Genomic DNA, 24,005 nt, shown 5'->3' with positions numbered 1-24,005 from the left:
TCTGCTGTCATGGGATGGGGCGTGATCAGAGTCCTGTTCTAGGACTCTAGGCCTCCAGAGAGGCCTACTTATCTACAGTTCCATGTTATAGCTATAGTCCATTTATTGATCAAAACTTTTGTGTGTTTTTTGTTTGTTTGTTTTTGTCCCTGTCCCTGCAAATGTGACCAGCAGAACAAGCCGACGAGTGAGTCCGCGGTGAGTAGCACTGGTGACCTGATGCACAACAAGCGGTCCAAGATCAAACCTGACGAAGACCTACCCAGCCCGGGGCCACGGGGCCAGCAGGTGAGGTACCGGGGCTCTGGCGGCCAGCTGGTTCCTCCAGGATGATGTCTCTCACAGCGTTTCCTTGTCCACTGTGTTCTTGGCCTGGGCCCTTGGCCATACCCCGCATTTGACACAAGGCCATTTACGGAGTCTGGCTCAGTCTCTTTCTGTAATGCAGAAGCAAACACAAAAACGCTGTGCAGGGTAGGAACTGTAGTTCATGGTCTAAGTGGTGGGATTAATTTGTGACCGATCACTGGTATGATCGGTCCTTAGCCCTGGTATCGGGCCGGAAATACAAAACTCCTGGCCCTGAGCCCGAGCTGGGCAGAGTTGATGATATTCCTTACACTGACCATGGTCTTATTTGTTCTTATTTTGCCTTTTTCCACTTGCCGGGAGAGCTTGGAGAACAGAGGGATGGATCAAGGCACAACTAAACTAACTTGAGGCCAGTTAGATTCTGGTCCTTTAACCAGAGTCTTGAAAGGGCAGGTTTAGAAATTCCAATCTGGTCTCTGCTTTTAGGCCTTTAGCTCCTCCAGGCTTCAGTTTTAAGATGTGTTTGTTACGCCTGTAATACTGTCTCCTAGGACCCCTGTGCCTGACACAGGAAGGAGGTCAGTGAGTGTTAATTCCCAGAAATAGGGGTTGGACAGGAATCTGGACATCCACAGAATCTGGACCTTTCTACATCCAGGCCGCGTCAGCCCCAAGCTCCAACTCCCTCCGCCCAGATTTCCTTTCCAGTGAGCACTTTGAGGATGGAATGAGTGGGTGTCTGAAATCCAGCCTTCTTGAATTTTGCCGGCCAATCGCCCGGCTGGTTCCACCTAAACGCTTGAATACAGTTTTTGTCACCCTGCCCCAGATGAGATCCTGAATCTGCACCTAATCATGTCCCAGAATTCTGGAAATTCTTTGCATTTTTATTGCTGAAGCTACCTCAGGGTAAAAAAGACTCCGCCGCCAAGCTGTAGATGCTGTGGTTCTTGGGCAGCGAGCCACGTCCTTGCAGATGGGAAGTTGAACCAGGAAGATGTGATCCCTCTGAGGCCCACAGAGTGCGGCTCACAGTCTCCAGAGGCAGGGAAAGCGGAGTTAGAGTTCCTAGTCAACCATTTCCCTGATTCCAAACTATGAGGATAAACGAATTAATACACTAGAAAGAATCTAACCGAAAGAGCAAAGGCCAGTCTCTTGGGTAAAGACGACGCGACCTCATTTCATTGCTTCTCTTTCAGGATGACATTCTCATTTCTCTCTTCCCTCGTGTTCAGGGGCCAAGTTTGGTCTCAGCTTCTTATCACCGTTACGGTTTGGACTGTTCCTAAATCCCAAATTAACAACCTCTGAAGACATAGTTGGTAAATCAGAAAACATGCACACAAATGATTCCATATGTTTGACTACTTCTGTTCACAAAATCCAGCTGATTGACCTGGGCTCCTATTTTTCCCCCCTCCACTGAAAAATTGCCTCAGGATGAAGACCAATGGAAGTTTTGTTTTTGTTTTTGCTTTTGTTTTTCCTTTCTCTTATCTTTCCTTCTATTGTGTCTGATTTTCGCCCCCCTCCCCTCCCTCCCCACCCTACCTCGCCACCCCTCCCCTCCAGGAACAGCCAGAAGGAACAACCCTGGTAAAGGAAGAGGGTGACAGAGACGAAAGCAAACAAGAGCCCGAAGTCATCTATGAGACCAACTGCCACTGGGAAGGTTGCACGCGGGAGTTTGACACCCAGGAGCAGCTGGTGCACGTGAGTGGGGGGCCCGGGCAGTGGGCTCTGCAGCCACGTGACCTTGGCCCTGACCCTGCGCTGAGTCAGGTTTCGTAGCCAGCAGCGTTGCAAACGGGAACGGGCTTTATGACTTTCTGAGAAGAAAGAAAACTCTGAGCCCGGGTGCTTGACCTGTTCAGTCAGCTAAAGCTTAGTGTAAAATTCAATAAAGTCTTCAATAGAGAGCGTAATGACTCTGATCCTGTAAGCCCGAAAACACTATTTTGAGTTAGCGTCTTTGATGGTTATTGAGTAATAGTAAGCTGGACATGAATTATTATTAACCTTTTAACCAAGTTTGAGTCTCTTCTCCTACACCCAGCAACGGTAGGAAAAATTGTAGAGGGGGCCGGGGTGGGGGGGGGCGGTTCCTTTTGTTTTTTGTTTTTTTGTTTTTCCTCCTGTTCTGCAGTCTTCCTCCAAACCTGCAGGGTTGTGGGAACGTCCCACTATGTTATGCAGCCATGAGTCTTCCAGGTGGGATAGGAACAGGCCTGGGGAAGCCGTTAGCACGGCTCCTTGACGTAAGGCCAACCATTTGTGGGGCGGGTAGTCCCACGGACAGTGATGGGTCATTGTAGAATGTGTTCAGGGGCGTGTATTTTTGTAGCATGGTCACGCCTCGTCTTACTGGTTTTTATTCCCAATAACGCAGTGCGCTCCCCACCCCCACGGGCTGTACGTCCCGGGCTAGGCACACTTCCTTTGCCACGGCTTCTTTGGATCTGGCTCTGTCATTCACGCCAGAGGATGGAAGGGCCGCTCCGTAACCGAGACTTACGAAGCCGCAGGGTCCCATCGAGGCAGTAAGGACGGGCTGCTACGTGTGGCCGGTTGGTCAGCTTATTTTTATGTGACATGACATCTGACAGAGGCGCTCCGTTGTGAGTCCCCTGCCCACCCACTGCACATGCTCACCCTGTTCTCTTTTCCTTTATGGCAACTTTTAATTTGGGATGATCCCTATTTCCTGATAACCCTTCTCCATTTAGACGCTGCAGTGATAACCATTCCTGACACACCCCGCATTTCTCACCGGCCGCGTGAGCTCCTCCAGGGTGTCTTCTGCAACTTGGCCCGTGTGCCGTGATGTAGTCCACACCTCGCCGGCCCGTCGAAGTGTGAAGTAGATGGTTTGCCAGGTTTTGCGATCCGTGATGCACAGAATGTTTTGAGGCGCCAGCGTGACATCAGCACGGTTCTCTCCCCGGCCCATTCCTTTTTTAACCATGTCTCCTTGTAATTGTGTAGGAAGAATTCTAGATTCCTCAGCACAGCAAGAACCTAGAAAGTCGAATGTTTTTAATCAAGGTGTATTTCCAGATTTTTCCATGACCTTAATTCGATGCTTTCTCTCTAGTTTGATGCAAGTGTTATTTTTAAGCCAGGCCTTGCTTAATGGCCCTTCCTGCTTGCTGAGTCTTAATGGAAACCAGAGACATGGTAATAGCAAAGGGGGGGGGAAGCTTGGCATGTTTCTTTTAGCGTAGGCAGGTATTCCCGGGGGGGCAAGTATGCCAGGAATACCCTTCATGGTACAGTGAGTAAACTTCAGACGTAAGGAGTTGTTTGCATGGAAACTGCCATCGTGAACGAGACATTGCCCGTGCTGCTTGCTCTTGAAAAACGTCCTCTTGAGAGGTGACGCTCTCCCCTGGTGCCTTTTCTGAGGAAAAGTCACTGTAGTTTCCAAGGGGGGCTTGTGATGATGGTTCAGCTGTTAGCAGGTGCCGGATGGAGCAAGGAGCTTGTTCTGAGCCTGCAGTTGGAAGGAATCGAGCTCCTCATTAGCAGGAGCAGGTCTGAGGTAGCATCTGTAACCTCCCTGCTGCCCACCTAAAGTGAAAGCTTTTCAGAGACCATGGCTCTTGGAAGTGTAGTTAATCTCTGTGGCGAAAGCTTTTAAGGTAGTGATGATGTTTTGGGAGAGAAATCTGAGTGGTTTTAGGATAGATCTGCTTACACGATCAACTTACATGACTACTGTGTCATGGGCCTTACCGTTAAAAAAAAAAAAAAAAAAGAATGAATCCATGTACCGTGGAAATTTTTGTATTCCAAATCAGCCAGAAGGAATTCATGTCAGGGGTAGGAGAAAATCCAATATATTACCTTTATGATATTAATTTTAATCTGAGATAAAGTATGTACGTTAAATGGCTTAAAGTTATAGAACTTGCAACCACCTAAATAAAACCACCAGTTTCTAGCACTATTTCCCACCCTCTTTGCTTGTGTGGAGAGTCCAGATTTGTGTGTTCAAGGGGAGTTTGCTCCTTGCCTGACGTACAGGTACCTTCCTCCCCGTGGGTGTATCTGGTGGCGTTAGCGGTGGCCTGGGGGAGCGTGGGCACTTTATTTTTTGCCGATTGAAAGAATGGCTCTACGTCCACCTAATCATTTTGGTAGCAGATGGAAACACAAGAAATATACCAGTTCTGCAACCTACTTCTTTAAGGACGGAGGGAAGGATGAACTGTTTCTGTCGCCGTGGCTTTCCTCGGAGAGACGACATTCTGTGAATTAGTTGCATTTTCATGCTACATGCGACCAAGAGGCAAGGTGTTAAAGCATTCTGATGCTTTGCCTTATTTATAGCCATGACCCATTCTTTTTCCCCCTCTTACAGTTAATAGAAAGATTCATGATTCTTCATGGTTGTCTATCTAGTGTCTGACAGTCCCGACTGCCTGCTAAAGCAAGTCACTATCTATAATTGATATCCTTCCGTGGAATAGGGTGCTGGCTGCAATTGAAGGGCTTTGCTGAAAGCTCTTAAATCCTGACAAGTTCTCTCCTTGTTCTGGTTCAGTCGCTGAGCTGCACGGTTGGGATTCCAGAGTCATTTGAACTGGGTGCAGAAGGGAGACATATGTTTCACATTAGCAAATCGCAAAGTTGAAGAGGAGAATTAGGGACTCGCCGGCTCTGCCCGCCAGGTAGTCTCGTTTCCAGCGTAATGCGCCCCGTGTTCCCTTGGAAAGATTACCTCGTCCTATTACTGTCCCAACAGATGGGCTAAACGTTGCCTTCCCCTTCTTCCTCCTTTATTTCAAGCGCTGTGTCCTCCTCCAACTGCGTGTTTATTCTGGGTTGGCTGGGGGGGGGGGTCTTTATCACGGAGACGTTTAATTAATTTCTCTTCCCAGCATGATCATTGTAAGTGGGATTGGTTACTCCCTAGTTAGTATTAGATTTTTCAGAAATTCACTTCCGTGCCCAGAAGTGAAGAGGATAGATGTGTGTTTTGGTTCACCACATCTTTGTTGGGTTTGTTAGGTTTTTGTTGTACTTTGTCCCTTTCTTGGTGTCCGCTAAAAGTGGAACAAGGGAGGAAGAAGGAGGTGCCATCTAAAAATTAATTCAGAGCGCCTTTGGGTAGGGCTGAATTTATTATTGATTTGTCAAGATGCAAGCGCCTTGTCTTCCCTGGGCATCCGAAAGCGTGTATTCTCACACCTCAAAATAAGTGGGGAGGTCCACATTTTCCCTTCAATTGCAAATTAGTTAGACCCTCTTTTTTTGCTGTTGCGTGTTTTATGTTCCCAAAAGATGCGAATCTTTACATTTATTTCTGGAAGTCGTAGAATATCGGTTCTCGAGGCGTTTCTGGTTTTGTTGTTTTGTTGAAGCTTTTGTTGGCCTGCGAAAACCTCAGCTTCTGTCCTCAGGCCGGGCCTCTCCCGTGGGTGGGAGAGGCTTCCAGACCCTCCTGAACCCCATTTCTTGCTTGCATTCCTTCTCTCCTTGCCCCATGTCCCATGTTTGGCTCTAGGAGGGGCGAGGCATCTGAAATATTGTGCAGCCTGAGCCCATGCTAGTGGGATCCATTCGCTGAAACGTGCGTGCTGTGTTCCCCAGTGACCTCCTGCGCCCCACCAGCGATTCTGAGAGGCTTTTGCCAAAGAAGAGAAGGACTGGAGGTGAAGAAAGGGCAGCCCTCAGTGCAGGTCACCGCTGCTCAGTGGCTGGTGATAGTTGCAAATGGCAGTGCTGGGACCCAAAAGAAAGAAAGTCTCATCACCATCCCTAACGTCCACCTGTTAGCTGTATCTCTGCGCTTCTCTACCCTCTGCTTCAGTGAAGCAACCCTCTCTCTGTTTGAGAAGTAACACACATAATATTCTTTCCTAAGGTCTATAAATCGCCAAATTATTATTTTTGTGAAGATTTTTATTTATTTATTTATTCATGAGAGACACACAGATAGCAACAGAGACATAGGCAGAGGGAGAAGCAGGCTCCTTGCAGGAACCTGATGGCGGGACTCGATCCTAGGACCCAGGGATCATGCCCTGAGCCGAAGGCAGACACTCAACCACTGAGCCACCCAGGCGTCCCAAATTATTATTATTTTTTTTATTTTTTACCAGTTTTATTCCCCACACCATCCCCAGCAGAATGAGTCTGCAGCAAGGGCTGTAGGCAGGTCCACCGCGGTGGGTGTCGTCTCCTGCCAGTGGGGCCGAAGGGCAGAGAACGTGAGTTGTGTTTCCATCAGCCCCAGCTTCAACTGGGTGGCATATAAGTCCCTGTGCTCCATTTGTATCCTTTGAGCCTGGTGTCAGAAATTCACCTTTTTGTAGAGTGATTAACCACCTACTTGGATTTTAAATGCTTTCATATGCTGCAAATTTTGATCTCTAAAGCATGCTGTCATTTCCTTTATCAGAAGAATACAGTTATAATCACCTTTGCTGCCGTTTGAAAACAAATTCTGTATATAGGCAGCATGAAAATGAAGGGCTTTCTTTGTAATATCCTAGAGATTTAGATGTAAAGAAGGCACATCTAATCTGTGAAGAATTGGTGCATCCATAGAAACGCGGGGAAGTTACGATGTGTTGAAGACATTATTTTCATATTAATACCATGATCCTAAATTTGCATTTTAAATGTTTTCCATCTAATTTTGATCCCTTTGCTCAAGTTGCATTGTATATCCTTACCTAAGAGAAAATTGAGTGTAAGATGCGATAGGGGTCTCAGATACGAGGCAGAAATTAGTTTTGTGTGCACATAAAACGTCAAATGAATGAGTGGAGATTTTGATCTTCTTTTCCCTACATGGAGTTGCTAGTTAATTTAGTGACTCTAATTATTTGGAAATACTGCATGTAAAATGCAGGCTGAGAACCACAAACTTCAAAGCCATCCTTTGACAACTGTGCCTCAAGGGTCACGTTCTTTCTTAAAGTTAGGGACTGAATTGCACCTGCAGAAATACTCTCCGTAGAGCACTCAAGAGAGCCTGAGTGGGGGGCACGGAGGACTGTGTGGGCTCCCGGGGCCAGCGGGATTCTGAGTGGCAGCCCCATCTCCGCCCTGACCCTCGGGATGACCTCCCTGGAAACATTTGACCCTCTAGAACGTTATTTTCTCACTTATCATACTGTGAAACAGCCGTGAAAATAAATGCCCTCCCCAACATCCAAGGCCAAACGGAGATGGCATGCAGGAGGCCTAATGAGAAACAGACAGAGGGCTGAGAAGAGTGGCCTCGTCTCTCTTTGTTTTATGTATTTGCTTTTGTAGGGTTGAGGCGGGGAGCGGAGGGGAGTGGCACTGTGGGGCCTGTGCTTCTGCGTGTCCGGCTCTAAGGCTTTTCTATTCATTGTCGCCGGACATGCAGCTGACTGGGGCTGGGACCCCGTTCTTCCCAGCGCAGGACTGATGGATGGGACTTGGCCAACCCTTCACCTCCTTGGACCTGTTTTAGTAAAAGCAAGTGAAAGATTTGAATTAGATAGTGTTCGGGATGGGGACGGCAAGCAGGTTTCCTCTCAAGTGCCCACTTACTGGCTGGCGGCCATCTGGGTGCTGTGCTGAGTCCCCCACCTCGCAGCAGGGGATGTGGGGAGGGGTAGGTTAGGAAACGGGTGCACCCAGGCGGGGTTTTGGAGAATGCGGTCACGTGCCATCTTTTCCACTCCATATCCTGCCCTCCAGAATAATTATATTTAATATATTTCTCGGAGGCTGTATATTAATTACTTGAGTAATCATGGAATTATTAAGATTTCCCTTTTGCCAAGGGTTCTGACCCCTTGAACGAAGAATGAGAAATCAGTATTTTGAGTGACATGTGGCCGGTACAGAATAATGTGTGTGTTACTTTCTTAAATTTGTCTTGCCATGGCGTACCCTGGGTACAGTGCTCCACTGTACCCCCAGGAATCCTTCCATCAGAGTTCTTAGCCAAGTAACTGTTTTTCACCATTTGGAGATTTCCCTCCAAATCAGTTCTGGGTGATACTTTAGGTAAAAGTCTCTGGAATGTTCTCCACAGGAACATTCACACAAGAAGGAAAGACGGTCACTTGGGGCTGGGCTACGTACCCCGGGCAAATGTGCTTGCCTGTAGCAGGTCTTGCCAGCACAGGGTGTCCTCCCTGGAGACGGCCGGGAGCACCTGCAGGCTGCCTGCTGCCCCGGCTCTGCTCTGGGCACACTTGCCAGCGCAACATAGACCAGACCTCCTGGGACTGCTCGTTCTCAGGGGAAAGGGGGAGACAAAGAAACTTAAAAGCGTAGTGAGTAGCACCTGAGGCAGGCCCTAATGAAGCCAAAATTGTGTCGTTGAGGTGCTGGGGGCTTAGCAGAGGGAGGGAGAAGTGCGTCAGGCACTTTGAGAAACAGGTGGGAGTAGGTGAGGTCACAGCAAAGCGTGGGGGTCGGCTTTTGAGGCATGAGGATGATGACAGCGATGGTGATGATGGTATCGTGTCACCCTAAGAATAAATAGCACCTGCCACTGTTCTCCTGTGACAGTACAATGTGCGTTTCAAAGCTGGCAGGCCTGGGTTCAAAGCCCGCTCCCTACCCTAGACCCATCACAGCCCCCTCTCTGAAATAAGGATGATACTAGCATTTACGTGATAAAACAGTTGGGGGAGTTAGGTAAAAATCATACTCGGTAAAATGTTCGTGGTTTTTTTTCTCAGAACAAAAAGTGTGAAGACGTGCAGCAGCGGCTAAGTGCATGCGTGCTGCTTATAGAAACGTGACTTAGGTTGGTATGTGGGCAGCGTTGGGTCGGCAGGTCACCGTGAAATTAATAATAGCATAAAGATGCTGACTAGGCCCCTGGTCCGTGGACCCCTAAGAGAGGAGCTCTGGAGGGGTCTCCAGGTCTAGATCCTTCCTTATTCTCCCTTATGCAGGGCTGAGATTCAGAGCCTCGGGCTGTTATGTGTTCTCTTGTCCTGATGTCCTTCTGGAAGCTCTCATTGGTGGTCGCCCAACCCCAGGGCTTCTCACCTTGGACACAGTGCGGTAGAGAATCTTTGCATTAGCTATAGGACTGTTAGCATTGCTGACCCCTGCCCACTAGATCCCAGGAGGGATCTTCCCCCATTGTCACGACCAGAAATCTCTCCCCACATTGCCAAGTGTCCCCTCAGGAGGGCAGAACTGGCTCCTCTTCTGTCTCACTCAAATCTTTCCTCTTGCAGTGTGGGAAACAAAACCCCCCAGAAAGTATATTTGTGATCTATGATAAATTTTCTCCTTAAGTGTGCTGGAGAATTTTTGCATTATTTAAGGAAAGGTGATGGGCAGCCCAGGTGGCTCAGCGGTTTAGCGCCGCCTTCGGCCCAGGGCCTGATCCTAGAGACCCGGGATCGAGTCCCACGTCGGGCTCCCTGCATGGAGCCTGCTTCTCCCTCTGCCTCTCTGCTCCCCCCCTCTCTCTGTGTGCCTCTCATGAATAAATAAATTAAATATTTTAAAAATAAGAATAAAAAATAAAGGAAAGGTGAACTAGTTAGTCTCTAACAAAAGGCTGTTTAATGGGTATTTATGTGGGGTGCCTGTGTGTGTGCTTATGCACGGGTGTATGTGGGGTGTATGCATGTGGTATGTGCACACCTGCGTGTATGCATGCGTGTGCATGTGTATGCATGTGTGTATGCGTGTATTCAGGTCGCCAGAGCTTATTTTAAAGCCACATTTGTTAAGTCAGGCACTGAGTACTTCTCAGCAAGGACTGTAACCAGGCAAGTCCTTTGTCTTGGTGAAGAAATTCCATCACTGCTTTTGTTTTTTTGTTTTTTGTTTTTTTGTTTTTTTTCCTGCAGACCAAGGGAAGTCACTCAGACTTCAGCTTCTGAGATCATGGCAAGCATGGAGCTCAGGCTCCTGCTTTGACAGAAACCAGAACTCCAGAAACAGAAAGCAATTTTCTAATGCAAGGACTTCTCTGAGGATTCAGGGACGTTTAGGCTTTTCTGGGATTAGCTAAATACTGCCACAGATGATTTTTTTGTTTTTTCATTTCCAGAACAATTAGTGTTGGCAAGAGAACCGTAAGTGGCATATCCTTAAAAGAGAGGCCAAGGCCTTAAATGTTAGCCACCCTTCCCACCCCCCCAACCCAATTACCAGTAAAACTAGCGTTAATCAGTGAGTGATGGGGGGTGGAGGAGGGCAGGATCTGCCAAGAACTGTTCCTGAATCTGAATAAGTCACTCTAAAGCTTGGGTCCTCAGTTTCTCCTCTGTAAATTGGAGATACTAATACCCACCTTACTCTCCACACAGGGTTTTTAATTTTTCTGGTAGGGAGAGAATGAGATCATATAATGAAATTGTGCCTTTGTAAATTCTAAAGCATTATTCAAATAGGAGGGAGAATGAGGAGCAGTAGTACTGATCAACCTAATTAATTGAAGAATAGACAGATTAAGGAGGCTTTTCATTAAGATATTTTTAAAGAGAATATTTAAAGACTTCATCAAAATAAAAAAAAAAAGTGCATGTCATTGATTCAGGGGTAGGTGCTCACCTGTGTAGGCTGGTGACTTCACCTGTATGATGTGTCATCACCACCTGGTGGCCACAACTCTAAATTGCAAGCATAGTGGTAGGAAAAAGCCTCCTGTGTGTCTGACTTCCACAGTTGGGGTGGGGGTCAGGGCCAGAGGAGGGAGCAGGACCGAATACACATATCTTTTATGTCTGGGAGTGAGGGGAATGCGTGCGCAAGGCCTTTGGGAGGACCAAGGAGGTCTAGCAGAGCAGCAGGAAAACAGGTGAGGCGAATTTGCTCAAGTCACAAGAGAAAAGTCTTGTGGGTTTGAACACGTCTCGAAGAAACAGGTAGATTTAAATAGGGAGAGACCATTGCAGGGAGGTGTTGGCGCTCCCCGGGGGAAAACACAGCAGGAACAAGTTAATGGAAGCAGAAAGTACAGGAGAATTTTACCTGCGATAGTGGCTAATAAAAGGCTGGGGGTCTTGACACTTTGTGGGGTTAGAAATATAATGAGGGCATGACTCATTCTATGCTTTTGAGGGTGAAGGGTGGGAAGTAGTGCACTGATGGGGAACCAGAGTGCTCCTGGAAGGCAGAGGGCAAGAGGAAGCGAGAGTAAAGCCCAGGTGATGGGTCCCTGGGATCCGCCTGCCGCACTCTGGGAGTCTGACTAGCTGGACCGGGTGGAGTGAAGAGAATCAGAGGTTTCTGATGAGAAGAAGGTGGGAGCCGGTGGGAGCCATAGAAGGATCGAGCCCCAGAAGATGTACCAGCGATGTGCTGAACAGGCCAGGGCCAGAAATGAGACTCCGCAGTGGAAATTATTTTAAATTCTTAAAACTTGGGAGGAGAGTTTGGAGATGTTCCACAGTGACAGTTTTTGTGTCTCGTTGTAGATGCCCGTGGGAGAGCAGTCAGAAACTTGTGGGCCGCCAGCTGGGCACCTGGAGGGGGGCTTTGCCCAGAGAGCCCCTGTGTCCTGTGTGCACACCCCCGGGGCTCATTACCTGATGGCCCCAGCGCTCTGCTGTCTGTCTGTCTGTCTGTCAAGCAGGCCGGTCAGGGTCCTTGGAGAATGGTCTCTGGTGACGTACGGAAGAAGGCCGGCCGCACTGTTAACGACTTTAGGGCCCACTTGGTGATCGTTTTATTGCGATTATTAATATTTGTCTTTTTAATTCTCTTGGGTTTTGGTGTGCCTAATTTTCTAGTTACAAATGCATCATAATCTGAGGTTCTGAAACTGTGTCTTCCTAATCAGGAAAACACGACTGTTGTCATGTGTCACCGGATGGCTCCGCTTTATGTTCCGGGCCTGGTCCCGCCTCACCTGTCCCCTGCACGCCACCTTCACACACCTGGTGTTGCTTGCGAGGTTAGCCTCTGTCCTCCGGCCGAGCGCTCTCCCCAGGCCGGGCAGGAGAGCCCTGGTTCCAGAAGAGCCGCCTCTTCCCCGTGGCTTTTCTGGGACGGAGCAGAAGTTCTCGCACCTTCCTCTGCCGTCCAGCCTGGGGAGAGATGGCGCAGTGCCCAGGGCAAGATAAAGCAGTCCTACGGCGAATACAACACAACCCTGCCGTATTCTCCTTGTGGTTAGTGGAGATAAACCTCACTGGAGGCTCAGTACTGAGCCATTTGGCTTCTGGCAGGAGCTTTAATTGCTAAAATGCAGATTTTTTTTTTCTTGATCAAGAGGGGATTATTCTTGTTATCAGTCTAGAGCATCTTATTTCAAGATGAAAAGCCTTTACGGAATTACAGATGCCAACGTTTGTACAAAGCTTTTTGGCGATTGACAACTCAAAGAGAAAGTATGATTTATTAGCCTATAATGGCCAACCCTGAGCGATGGTCGAGGTCCCACTGATTTGTGAAATTGCTTAATGTGAACTGCCTTTTCATGCCACTCAAGCCTCAGGTTACTCAAATAAATGTGGAGTCTACATCATGTGATCCGTTATGGGAGAGAGGAAAAGAAAAGGGACAAGCGGAGAAAGGTGGCTTCTAAAATCCATCTTGGTGGTGCCTTTTTACAGTAGTTTGGCTGATAAGCCGGCGGAGGAAAGATTAATAACGAGGCTTGGCGCTATCAGTACCTGCCTGTCGATTCTCTGTAACAGGGCTGTCTGTTCAGCATGGAAATTATTGATTAAATAAAAATTGCTATTAGATTGTGATGTGATCCATAATCACAAACAATGGTGGACATTCCTCTTTTAGATCCTCAGCCATGCATCACGTTGTTTCTGTTTTTTCCCTCGCCGTAATTTATATTACGCTGACACTCGAGCTCCTTGGCTCTCTCCTTTCTGCTGGGAGGCAGGAGAGCCCCGGCAGGAGGGAGGGTGGAAGGGCGGTCCTGCTCCGGGGCCCGGTCCGTGCCCTCACCTGGCTGCAGCCCCTGTTGACTCAGTTTGTTGGTTTTTCAACTTAAAAAAAAAAAAAGTGATGGAAAACACGCAGCATGAAATTACCATTTGTCTGATTTCTTTCTTGCAGCTCCGTTGGGGTATAGCTGATGAATGAAACTGTGTATTTTGTAAGTGTACAGAGTGATGATTTGATAGACGTGTGTGTCGGGAGATGATGAGCGCCCGGCCGATGCACACATCCGTCGCCTCACGGTTATCCTTCTCACGTACTCTTCAGATCTGTTCTCTCGGCAGATTTCAAGTCCTTGGTATGGTGGTGTCAACTGCGGACACCAGGGCTACACCCGGATCCTCGACTTACCCGTCCTATAAATGAGAGTTTGTACCCTGTGAATAGCATCACCCCGTTTCTCACCTGCCCGCCCTTGGCAACCGCCTTTTTCTAGTCTCTGTTTCTCTGAGGTTGACTTTGTTTTCCCTGATTTTGGATTTCACATACAGTATTTGTCTGACTTATATCACTTGTGTGATGCCTTCGGGGCCTGTTGTCACAAATGGCAAGATTCCTTTCTTTTTTTACGAGTGAATAATATTCCATCACACACACATGCACACACACACACACACACACACACATAGTTGGCCCTTGAGCCACATGGTTTTGAACGCCACAGGTCCACATATATTTGGATTTTTTTCAATAAATACTGTAAATGTATTTTCTCTTCCTGTTGATTTCCTTAACGTTTTCTTTTCTCTAGCTTCCCTATGGCAAGAGTCAGTACGTAATACATATAATGTACAAAGTTTGTGTTTAATGGGCTGTTTGTGTTATCAATAAGGCTTCTGGTCAACAGTAGGCGATTGGTCGTCAAGTTTTTGGAGGTCAGGGGTTATACCTGGACTTTCAAGCGTGCTCGGTGTCAGCACCGTAACCCCTGTGCTGCTCAAGGGTCACTTATACGTACCACATTGTCTTTATCCACTCATCTGTTGACAGACCCTTGGGTTGTTTCCAGGCCTTGCCTATTGTGGATGATATTGTAGTGAACATGGGGATGCAGATACATCTTGGAGATACGGTTTTACTCCCTTCAGATGTATTCACAGAGGTGGGCTTGCTGGGTCAGATGGGACTTCTATCTTCAATGTTGTAAGGAGCTACTGTACTGTTTTCCATAGTGGCTGCCCCGATTTACATTCCCACCGACAGCGCACAAGGCCTCCCTTTACTCCGTATTCCTGCCGACGTGTGTTATCTCTTCTCTTTTTTATAAAACATCCTAACAGGTGTGAGACGGTATCACATTGTGGTTTTGATTTGCATTCCCCAGTTATTAGTGATGCCAAGCACCTTTTCACGTCCTGTTGACCATTTGTATGTCTTCTTTGGAAAAAAAAAATGTCTATTCAGGTCCTCTGCCCAGTTTTAAATCGCATTATTTGTTTTTTTGTTTTTCCCACTTGAGTTCTGTGAGTTCCCTGTTTATTTTGGGTATTAACCCCTTATCAGATACATGGCTTGCAAATATTTCCTCCCATTCTGTAGACTGCCTTTTCATTTTGTTGATTATTTCCTTTGCTGCGCAGGAGTCTTTTAGTTTGATGTAATCCCACTTCTTTATTTTTGCTTTTGTTGCCGTGCTTTTGGTGTCAAATCCAGAAAAATCATTGCCAAGACAATGTCAAGGAGCCTTTTCTGTATGCTTACTTGGAGGAGTTTCATGGCTTCAGGTCTTTAATCCATGTTGAGTTAATTTCTTCTATTTCTATGGAAAGTGCCACTGGAATTTTGATAGGGTGTGCATTGAACCTGCAGATGACTTGGGATGCTATGGATGCTTTAGCAATACTGACTCTTCTGACCCAAGAACATGGGCTCTCTCCCCATTTATTCGTATCTTCTCTGATTTACTTCATCAATATCCTATAGTTTTCAGTGTACACGTCTTTTATCTTCTTGGTTAAATTTATTCCTAGATACTTCATTATTTTTGCTGCCATTGTAAGTAGGATTGCTTTCTTGATTTCTCTTTCAGATAGCTCATCATTAATGTATAGAAACACAACTGATTTGTGTATATTGATTTTGCATTCTGCATTCATTTATTCATTCTTACGATTTTGGGGTGTGATGTCTTTAGGGTTTTCTATACAAAAGAACATGTAATCTGCAAACAGAGACAATTTTACTTCTTTCCATTATGGATGCCTTTCTTTCTTTTTTTTTTTTTTTCTTGCCTAATTGCTGTGGCTTGAATTTCCATTGCTATCTGAATAGAAAGGGTGAGACTGGACATACTCCTGGTGACCATTGTAAAGAGTGCAATGAATTGTCACTTCGCCCATTCACAGTTGTGTGCAACCATCACCACGACATACTCCTGGATACTTTCATCACTCCAAAAGGAAATTGTACCCACTAAAAGCAGTCACTTCTCTTCCTTCCTCCTCCTCAGCCCCTGAAAAACCACTCCCTGCTTTCTGTCTCTATGGATGACTTGCTTATTCTGAACATCTCATGGAAGTGGAATAAAAAATACATGACATTTTGTGTCCGGCTGTTTTCACTTCACACAGCGTTTTCGAGATCCATCCATGCTGTAGCAGGTGTCAGTGTTCCTTTTTATGGCCAAATAATATTGCATCGTATGACTTGGCCACATTGTGTTTATCCTTTTATTTGTTAATGGGTGTTTGGATCGTTTCTACCTGCTAGCTGTTGTGTTGTTTTGGACATTCATGGGTAAGTTTTTGTTTCAACACTATCTTCACTTCTTTGGAGTATATTTCTAGGAGTGGGATTGCTAGCTCATATGGTCATTCTGTGTTTTTAACTTATTTGAGAAACAACCAAACCTACAGCAGGATTTAAGTTGTGTGGTACAGCCTCTGCCTTCTCAGGAGGGCTTACCTCTGACCTCTTTAGCCTCTCTGAAGTACTCACCGTCCTGTCTCCCCTGGCACCTCACCTCCATGTCTGGGTCTCATGTCGCTTCCTTGGGCTGTGGATAAGACTAGCTGTCTGGGTGCTTCCTCACAGAGTGCCCTGTGGCACTGCTATCGCTGGCCTTACCAGGCATCACTCGGCAGATAGCCCCATATCTCCACCATTGCTTTTCCCCCAAATAGGGGTAGGCCTGCTTTGGACAAATGCATAGACTGAGTACTCAAAGCACTAGGTCAGGTGGGCTTAGACAAACAAAACAGACCCATAGGTTGACTAAATTTTATTTCCAAATGGCGATTTGGATGAATGGGGACGCGGTTGATGTTCGTCCAGTGGAATGAACATAATATGCCTCTCACAGTAGTGACTTTGTGGGTCCCTCCTGGATGTCACTGTTGGGATCACTTCTAATTGGAGGGTCTTAAAAATGACCTAATGCACTCCCTGCCCTCTTTTAACCAGGTACAGTGAAGTCTAGAAAGGCTAACAAACTTATTTAAGAGCACTGTATGTGTTCACTTATACACCAAGCATCTTGTTTTAAATGACTGTTTGGTGTATATAATGAAGATTTGGTCTTTAGACTTCTTAGCTATTAAATGTGTACATTTTGTATCCTCCACTCCATCCACCTCACCCCTTCCCCCAAGACACATAGTCTCTGTCTCTCCCCTTCTTTAAAAAAAAAAATTATTTATTTATTTGAGAGAGAGAGAGAGAGAGAGCACGAGCAGGGGGAGGAACAGGGAGAGGGAGGAGTAGGCTTCCCGCTGAGCAAGGAGCCCAATGCAGGACTCAATCTCGGGACCCACTGAGCCACCCAGGCCTCCTCTGTCCTCTTCTTTATCCATTTTACTCTTTCAAGGGCAAGCTGCCTCAGATTTGCTTCCCCCTCCTCCCACCCCCTATATTTGCTGCAAGTCGAATACCATTGAAGGTAAATATAACTTTTCTTCACAAACTTAAGACTCCTTCATCAAAACAGAGGTGAAAGGCAGACGCCCATCTAAGACTGAACATCTGACTCAGGATCAAACTCATGAACCCACCGGGAACACGCATGTGCCTTTTGCTCTCGAGAGGGTGTGTACTATTGATCGTATTATGCTCATAGCTAGAGAATGGTCAAGGCAACACTTTGGAACCTGAATCTCAGAACTCCCCAGTCTCCTGCCACCCCTACCACTCCCTACCGTCACACACCAGCTTCCCTGCAAGCTGCAGAGAGCCGAGATGGGACTTCTCTGGGTGGCAGCTGCTCACAGGTCCTACGTGCCTTGCACAGGGCACAGTGTCAGCTACAGAGTGACAAGACAGACTGTACGTCCGAGCTTCCCCGTGGGTCGGGTCAGAGAATGTGAGACTCCGAGGAGTGGGAGCTACCGCAAGAGGGTTGGGGGTCTCCCAGGAAAGCCATGCTGACTGAGCAATCACAACTTAGGTCATAAAGCAAGCACAAACAGGAAAAATATGGGTCCCAGTGGAATTCATTGGTGAGGTTAGGTTTTTCAATCATAGCGACAGCAGCTGGAAAGAAAGTGCATATATGGAGAGGAAGAAGAGCTGTGGCATAGCCTTCTGTGGCCTACGTCTGCTCCACTGGCCTCAGAAGGGCTGTGGTGAGATCTGGGAAGGGGATGCTCCCCTTCCAGAGTGGGGGGCAGCAAGCAAGCGAAGAAGAGTGTCTTTCCTACTGAAACCAGAAGTTAGACCATGGCCCGCAGAGCAGAGGCTGATTGAGGGGCACCATCTCCCAGGCAGAAGGGCTTCTCTGGACCCAGAGGGCTGAGGTTCCTTAACCATGTAACCACCCAACCAGTATCAGACCATTTCAAGCCATCCTAAAAAATAGACGAGCTGTTGGGAGAGGGGCAAGGAAATGAATCCTGAAATTTACAGGTGGAGCGTCATGAGTCTTCTTTCCAGAAGTGACACTTCGATTGTTAAAAGTTTGTCATCTCATTAGAAAATGAAATTCTCATCACTGGGATTCTTGGGCTCACCAAGAAAAGCTTCACTCTACACCAGGCTGATGCTTTCTTTTTTTCGTTTTTTCTTTTTTTTAAATATTTTACTCATTTATCCGAAAGAGAGAAAGAACCCAAGCAGGGGGAAAGGGAGAAGCACGTTCCCCGCTGAACAGGGAGCCCAGGGAGCTCGATCCCAGGACCTGAGCCGAAGGCAGATGCTTAACCGACTGAGCCACCTGGGCGCCCCCGGGCTTACACTTGCTTTGACAATTTTGTTGGCGTGGTCGGTCAGGAAAATGCAGTAAGTGTGTGTTAGGACTTCAGCAAAACAACTCAGGCCAAGATGGAAAGTGATATGCTCAACGGCAGTTAGAGGATGGAGCCGCTGGGCGGGTGACAAGGGACGGCTGGACACTGGCCAAGGGAGCTGTTTCTAGAAGCAGGCTGCTGGGCTTGGCCCCCAGCCTTGTTTTACTTAACAATTTGGTGTTTGTTTGTTTCTAGGACGAAGTTGCTGAGTGCAATTATCATCAAAGATGTTTACAAGGAATTTTCAAATCCAGTTAATGACTGAATCAGGGTCCTCAAAGATCTTCAAAAATCAAAATACTGAAATAGCTCCAAGGAGATTAAAAATTATGATAATAACATCAGCCTTTAATTAACTATAAATTCACTTTTACTAGGCGCTGCGATTTCCCGCCAAAACCAGCTAATGGGATTCTCAACCACAGAAACAGAAGTACAGGATCTTAGAATCATGCTCAACCTGTTTCTGGAAAATGCCACACAGCCCAGTGCTCTGTGTTCTCAACATACACGGATTTATAGTCATTGGATCAAGGAGAACAAGATCCAAATGTACCTCCTAGGAGCAGTTGGTAGAACCAAAGGAGAGAGAGCTGGGGTTTTCTGGTGGGCAGAGAGAGCATGAGGATGTCACATATTTGAGGGTGTGGAAGGTGGAATCCGACTTGTTCTGAGTATCAGATGTAGGTCCAATGCCTGCAAACCCTATCAGAGCAGGTTTATGGTCAGTGTGAGGAAAGCTGATTTGACAATGAGCCCTGTGCTGCCCCAGAAGAGAGACAGTCCCTGAACTGGACGTCAGGCACTTGAATTGGGCAGCCCTGGGTGTGGGGCATTCATTACCGGTCCCACGGGTCCTTTCTGGGGCTCTTACCGTGTTGTAGGGTATCTTCTGCGTTTTCATCTCGCTGATGTCTTGCATGTTCCCTTCCTTCCCTGGAAAAACTCTGGATAGGTGGACCTCTTGCTGCTCTTCCTGAGTCTTCCCTGGGGACCCGGGTCATCTGCTCGCCGTCATGAGACCAGGTGTCATCTCAGTGGCCCAAGGTGGCCTCAGTCTGAGCCTCGCCCTAGAACCGGGGGTGCTGCATTTCTGACAAGCTCCCGGGAAACTTCTGTGTGCGCAGCAAGCTCTCAAGCCCTGGGCGCCTGGGGGCCGCTGTCGGGGACTGGAGAGCCTCGCTGGGGGCTGTGGGGCTTACAGCCCCGTCCCTCCCATCCCTTAAGCAATCTTACGTATTTGCTGGCTTGCAAGGGGAGGCACATTCTAGTGAGACATGTAGTGAGACTTGAGGTCAGACGGCTCCTCGTGGTAGAAGCAGGCCTTCCGTTTGGTTCTCAGCACTGTAGCATCACTTGGGCCGCAGAGACTGAGCCGAACCTGGGGCTTGAGAAGGTAGTGCTTAGACTTGTCCATCCCCCCCCAACTGCGTCCCTAACCCCCCCCCCCCCTTCCTCAGCACCTCTCTCCACCTGGAGTCCACAACTGACTTTGGACTCTCGAGACCAGGAATGAGTGAACGAAGGGAAGAGAAATGGAACAGGAAGAAGGGATGGAGTAAAATAAATATGCTTTGCTGTTCTGCTCCCGCCCCGGGCAGTGGTTCCTAGGTTGCAGCAGAGCCAAGGTGGATGCTGTCTGGATAAGGGACAGAGGGAGGCCCTCGGTGGCCTGTGGGCTGTTTCCAGGGCCAGGTGTCTGCGCTTCCTGCTGGCAGTGCAGAGGTGGGTGCTGTCCTCATCGCAATGCTTCCCCTGGGGGCACCTGTTGGCCCTCAGGCTCTGTGGATCCCAGGGTGCCAGGGCGGTGCAGGTACCCGACGGTCCCCTCTTGCAGGGCTTGTTAATCCGGTGAATGATCACAGCGGATGATGGGGACTTGGGTCTCCAGCATTTTATTTTGTTTTCAAAGCTCCTGAGCCTCACTGGAACTCTTCATTCCACCACACTTCATAAGTTTTTTCAAACCTGTAATTTGGCTCTTGGGATTAAGTGCTTTGTCTGTGCTCATAAAATGCTATAAAGCCGCTGGCCTCTATAGATGCATTTAAACTCAAAGAGTCAGTTGGTTCCAACATGCTGGAAGTATCTTTCCAAATTTTTTAATTGCAATGCAGTGTAAAATTTAAAAGGGTTTTTGGGGGTAATTAAATGTATGCAATTAATGTAGTGGATAATGGCTCTTCCTGTTAATTTTCACAGCCCAAGTACTGTTTCTCATCTATATCCTTTCCAGCCCCATGGGCCTCTTTTACTATTACTCATACACCAAGGACATGGCCTCCACAGGACCTTTGCACTTGCCATTCCCACTGCCTGGATCTCTTCTCATAGAATCCACAGACCTTCCTCCAGGCCTCTGTTCTCATCATATCCCAGAGGCCTCCTCTGACCTGCCTGTGGATGACGACATACACACACTTGCCATCACTCCCCTTATCCTGCTTTTTAATTTTTTACATATCTCACAGTCAAAAACATTACTTTTTTTCCTTCAACATCAGATTGTCTGCCTTCTACCACAAAGCCGTGAGCACCATGGACTTAGAAACTTTATTCTTTGCCATACTTTATACTTTGCCATTCATGCCAGGGACGAGACGGCCAGCATATAGTAGGTTTTCTGTACCTATTTTTGAGTGAGTGAAGACTGGTTTTCTCTTTGACACGATGGCTAGAAAAGTGTGTGTGTGTGTGTGTGTGTGTGTGTGTGTGTGTGTGTGTGTGAACTCAGGCCGAAGGATACTTTTTTAAGCAGGTAGAGACTTTTCTATCCACTCATCCATCCATCCATCCTTGAAATAGACCTCAAAGTTCTACAGTGACACACCGAGGGGAGCCCTTAAGGAGGAGACTATGTCTGCCTCAGCCGTAAATGGGGAAAGTAAGAAGGAATCCCAAAGCAAAGTGGAAGCATTTTTACAGATACTGTAAAAAGCCCCAAATAATCCATAGTGCCTTTGAAATAAGCAAAACCAAAGGCAACTTTTACTGAGATTTGTATAGTTTTCTCTCTTTTTTACAGTATTTTTTTTTTTTTTTTTTTTTTACAACAGAGACTATCCTGAATGCACCGGTGTGCAGATTCATATTTTGGATCTTATTTTTGCCAGGTGGATACACCACAATCACCTCGTTGTAGTCGTTTGATATTTAGGGGTTTCCCCAACATTTTTTTTTTGCAGTCTCAGAAATAAGAAGCATCTTTATGTAAAATTCTTTGTTCCTATTGTGGATTCTTCTTTTTTTTTTTTTTTTAAGATTTTATTTATTTGAGAGAGAGAACAGGAGCAAGGGGAAGGGGTAGAGAGGGAGAAGCAAGGTCCCCACTGAACAGGGAGCCTGATCCGGGACTCGATCCCAGGACCGTGGGATCATGACCTGAGCCGGAGGCAGACGCTTAACTGACAGAGCCACCCAGGTGCCCTCTATCCTCTGAATTTTGATGGTCTTTTGACCAGTACTTGGTTTGGTGCACCAGGCACTGTTCTAACTCATTGAATCCACTCAGTGACATAATGAGCTGGATAGTATCATCCTCACTTTATAGATGAAGCACCCAAACCACACAGAGTTTCATTCCCGTGTCCCTGGTCACGTGGCCAGTAAGCTGTAGAGCCAGACCGGCCTCTTGCTACATATGCTAACAAGGGCTCTGTGTCTTTTGTCCCCTGGACGTGGGATTTTGCTGATTTCTTAATACACTTAAGTTTGTGTTATTTCATAATTTTATACACAATAGAGATTTGGGCATACAGTCCCTGCTTTTAATGAGGTTATTTTTACGGTGTGCTGTACATTCATTTCCTTAAATGTTCTGCGGGCGAGTAAACGTAAAGCGAGAGTCATTCAGCCTTTCTAATGCTGTTATTTCAGATCTGTCTCTGCTTATTTCTTTGTCTACTTATTCTATGATAAACTGGCACCCCGGTGGGTTCAGTCTCATGTGGTCATGTTTCTAGCTATATTCCTCATAATTTTAACAGGTTTTGATTGATATATTGTGATGCTCTGTTATTTGGCGGAGGAAAGTGTTGCTTTTCTTTCAGGATTATACACTTTTATCGAGAGGAAACAACTCTTTACTCCATTTAAATCTTTCTTGTCCTAAAGTCTAATTTGTTTAATACCAAGATTACCATCCCTAATATCCTATCCATTTATTTTTCAACAATTCTCTATAATGTTGTTTCCGATGACCCCTTCGTAAGGTTTTTGGTTCTGTCTGTAATCATCTGCCTATAGTGTGTTGAAGGGAGACATTTATTTTGAGTTTTCGTGTGCTTTTTCCATTCTTTGTGCGTGGTGTTACCACGGTCAATGTGAAAGTAAATATCATGTCTTAAATATTAGTAAGTTGGCCAGTACACTTCTTAAGTACACAAGGTGTGATTTCTAATTACCAAAAAATCGATTCGAGAATAAACCCACATGCACACTATTTCGCAGGACAAGCAGTTTACCATTTTAAAGATTATTTTCCTCTTCTTTCTTCTCTTCTACCTTTATCAATTTAATTGGGGCTTATAGGCTCCATTATTATTAAATAATTACTAATTTGGCCATGTAAGTCACCTGCTCCTCTTGTTGCATATTTTTTACTTTTATAACAGCTTTTTCACCAATCTCGTACTTTGCCCTTTGTATTCAGTGGATTTCAGTGCTTTGTCCTCTCACGTAATGGCTTTTCCTATCTGGGGATTCTATATTCTTTTTTTTTTTTTTTTGCATCATTTTGTGCACAGCGAAAACAAAACAAAACAAAAGGTCTGCCTTTCTGCATTAGTAACAATTTAAATGAGTCAAATATTTGGGGGAGAAACATTGATTTTTCTCTTAACCCATGTAATTCAACATTTTCCAAGATCTATTCCGCAGAAACGAGTTCTGGGCGATACCGACGGTTGCCCAGTGAAAAACGAGAATAAACAAAATACATCATTTCTTGACTCGAGACTCACCCAAGCCTTTGTGTGCTGACACGTCTTGTGGCCCCTGGACAGGACAGCGTGTGGACACGGCCGTGAAGTGTGGGACTCCTGTTTCTGATTCGTCCCTAGCAAAACTGTGTTACCTTGTGCTTTCTTCTCCGGAAGGATATTTCTGTATTTTGTGGGGTTTTTTTTTGTTTGTTTGTTTCAATATCTTAATGGTCCCAAATCTAGCTAGGTCTTTTTCATGAAGCTCAGGTGTGGCTTATGCTAAGAACACTTTGTTTGCTACGATTAGATTTGCCTCTACTTTCAGTATTTTACCACTTTCTCCTGGGATATATCTATGTGTTCATACTATGCACCTTGGTTCGATTTGGTTTGGATTCTCTGGCTTCCGTTGGGCTCCCTGCTGCCTCCACTGTAGATCGTGCTCTGCTGGAGCGTGCTTTAACCAGCCTCCTGGTCCCCTCAGCCTCCCACCTGCTTGTCTCTACACTTGATTGGTTTTTTCTTTCATGAAGCAGCGTGGTTTCTTTTATCCTATTCGGAATGAGCAAGTAGATATTTCTAGGTGTTTTTTTTTTTTTTTTCTGATTGTTTTGTGATTCATTATTTAGAGACTCTGTTCTTACTCTGAGACTTTAACAATCGCTGCCCCTTCCCTCAG

At 46.4% G+C, this 24,005-nt stretch overlaps 1 protein-coding gene across 3 annotated transcripts in view; it reads left to right on the top strand.

Annotated features, from left to right (window-relative positions):
• Window positions 1–24,005, top strand: part of GLI3 (GLI family zinc finger 3) — a 269,638-nt gene that overhangs the window by 206,180 nt on the left and 39,453 nt on the right. For 2 of the 3 annotated variants that reach the window (XM_077864116.1, XM_077864118.1), the window contains 2 exons: window positions 172–288; window positions 1,888–2,028. In XM_077864116.1, the coding sequence (XP_077720242.1) occupies window positions 172–288; window positions 1,888–2,028 (258 nt within the window). The remainder of the gene's footprint in view (window positions 1–171; window positions 289–1,887; window positions 2,029–24,005) is intronic. The other variant, XM_077864117.1, reaches the window with a different exon arrangement.

Source organism: Canis aureus, chromosome 21, assembly GCF_053574225.1.
Source record: "Canis aureus isolate CA01 chromosome 21, VMU_Caureus_v.1.0, whole genome shotgun sequence".
NCBI lineage: Eukaryota > Metazoa > Chordata > Mammalia > Carnivora > Canidae > Canis > Canis aureus.
The sequence above is the reverse complement of the archived record's forward strand: the minus strand, read 5'-3'. Positions and strand labels throughout refer to the sequence as shown.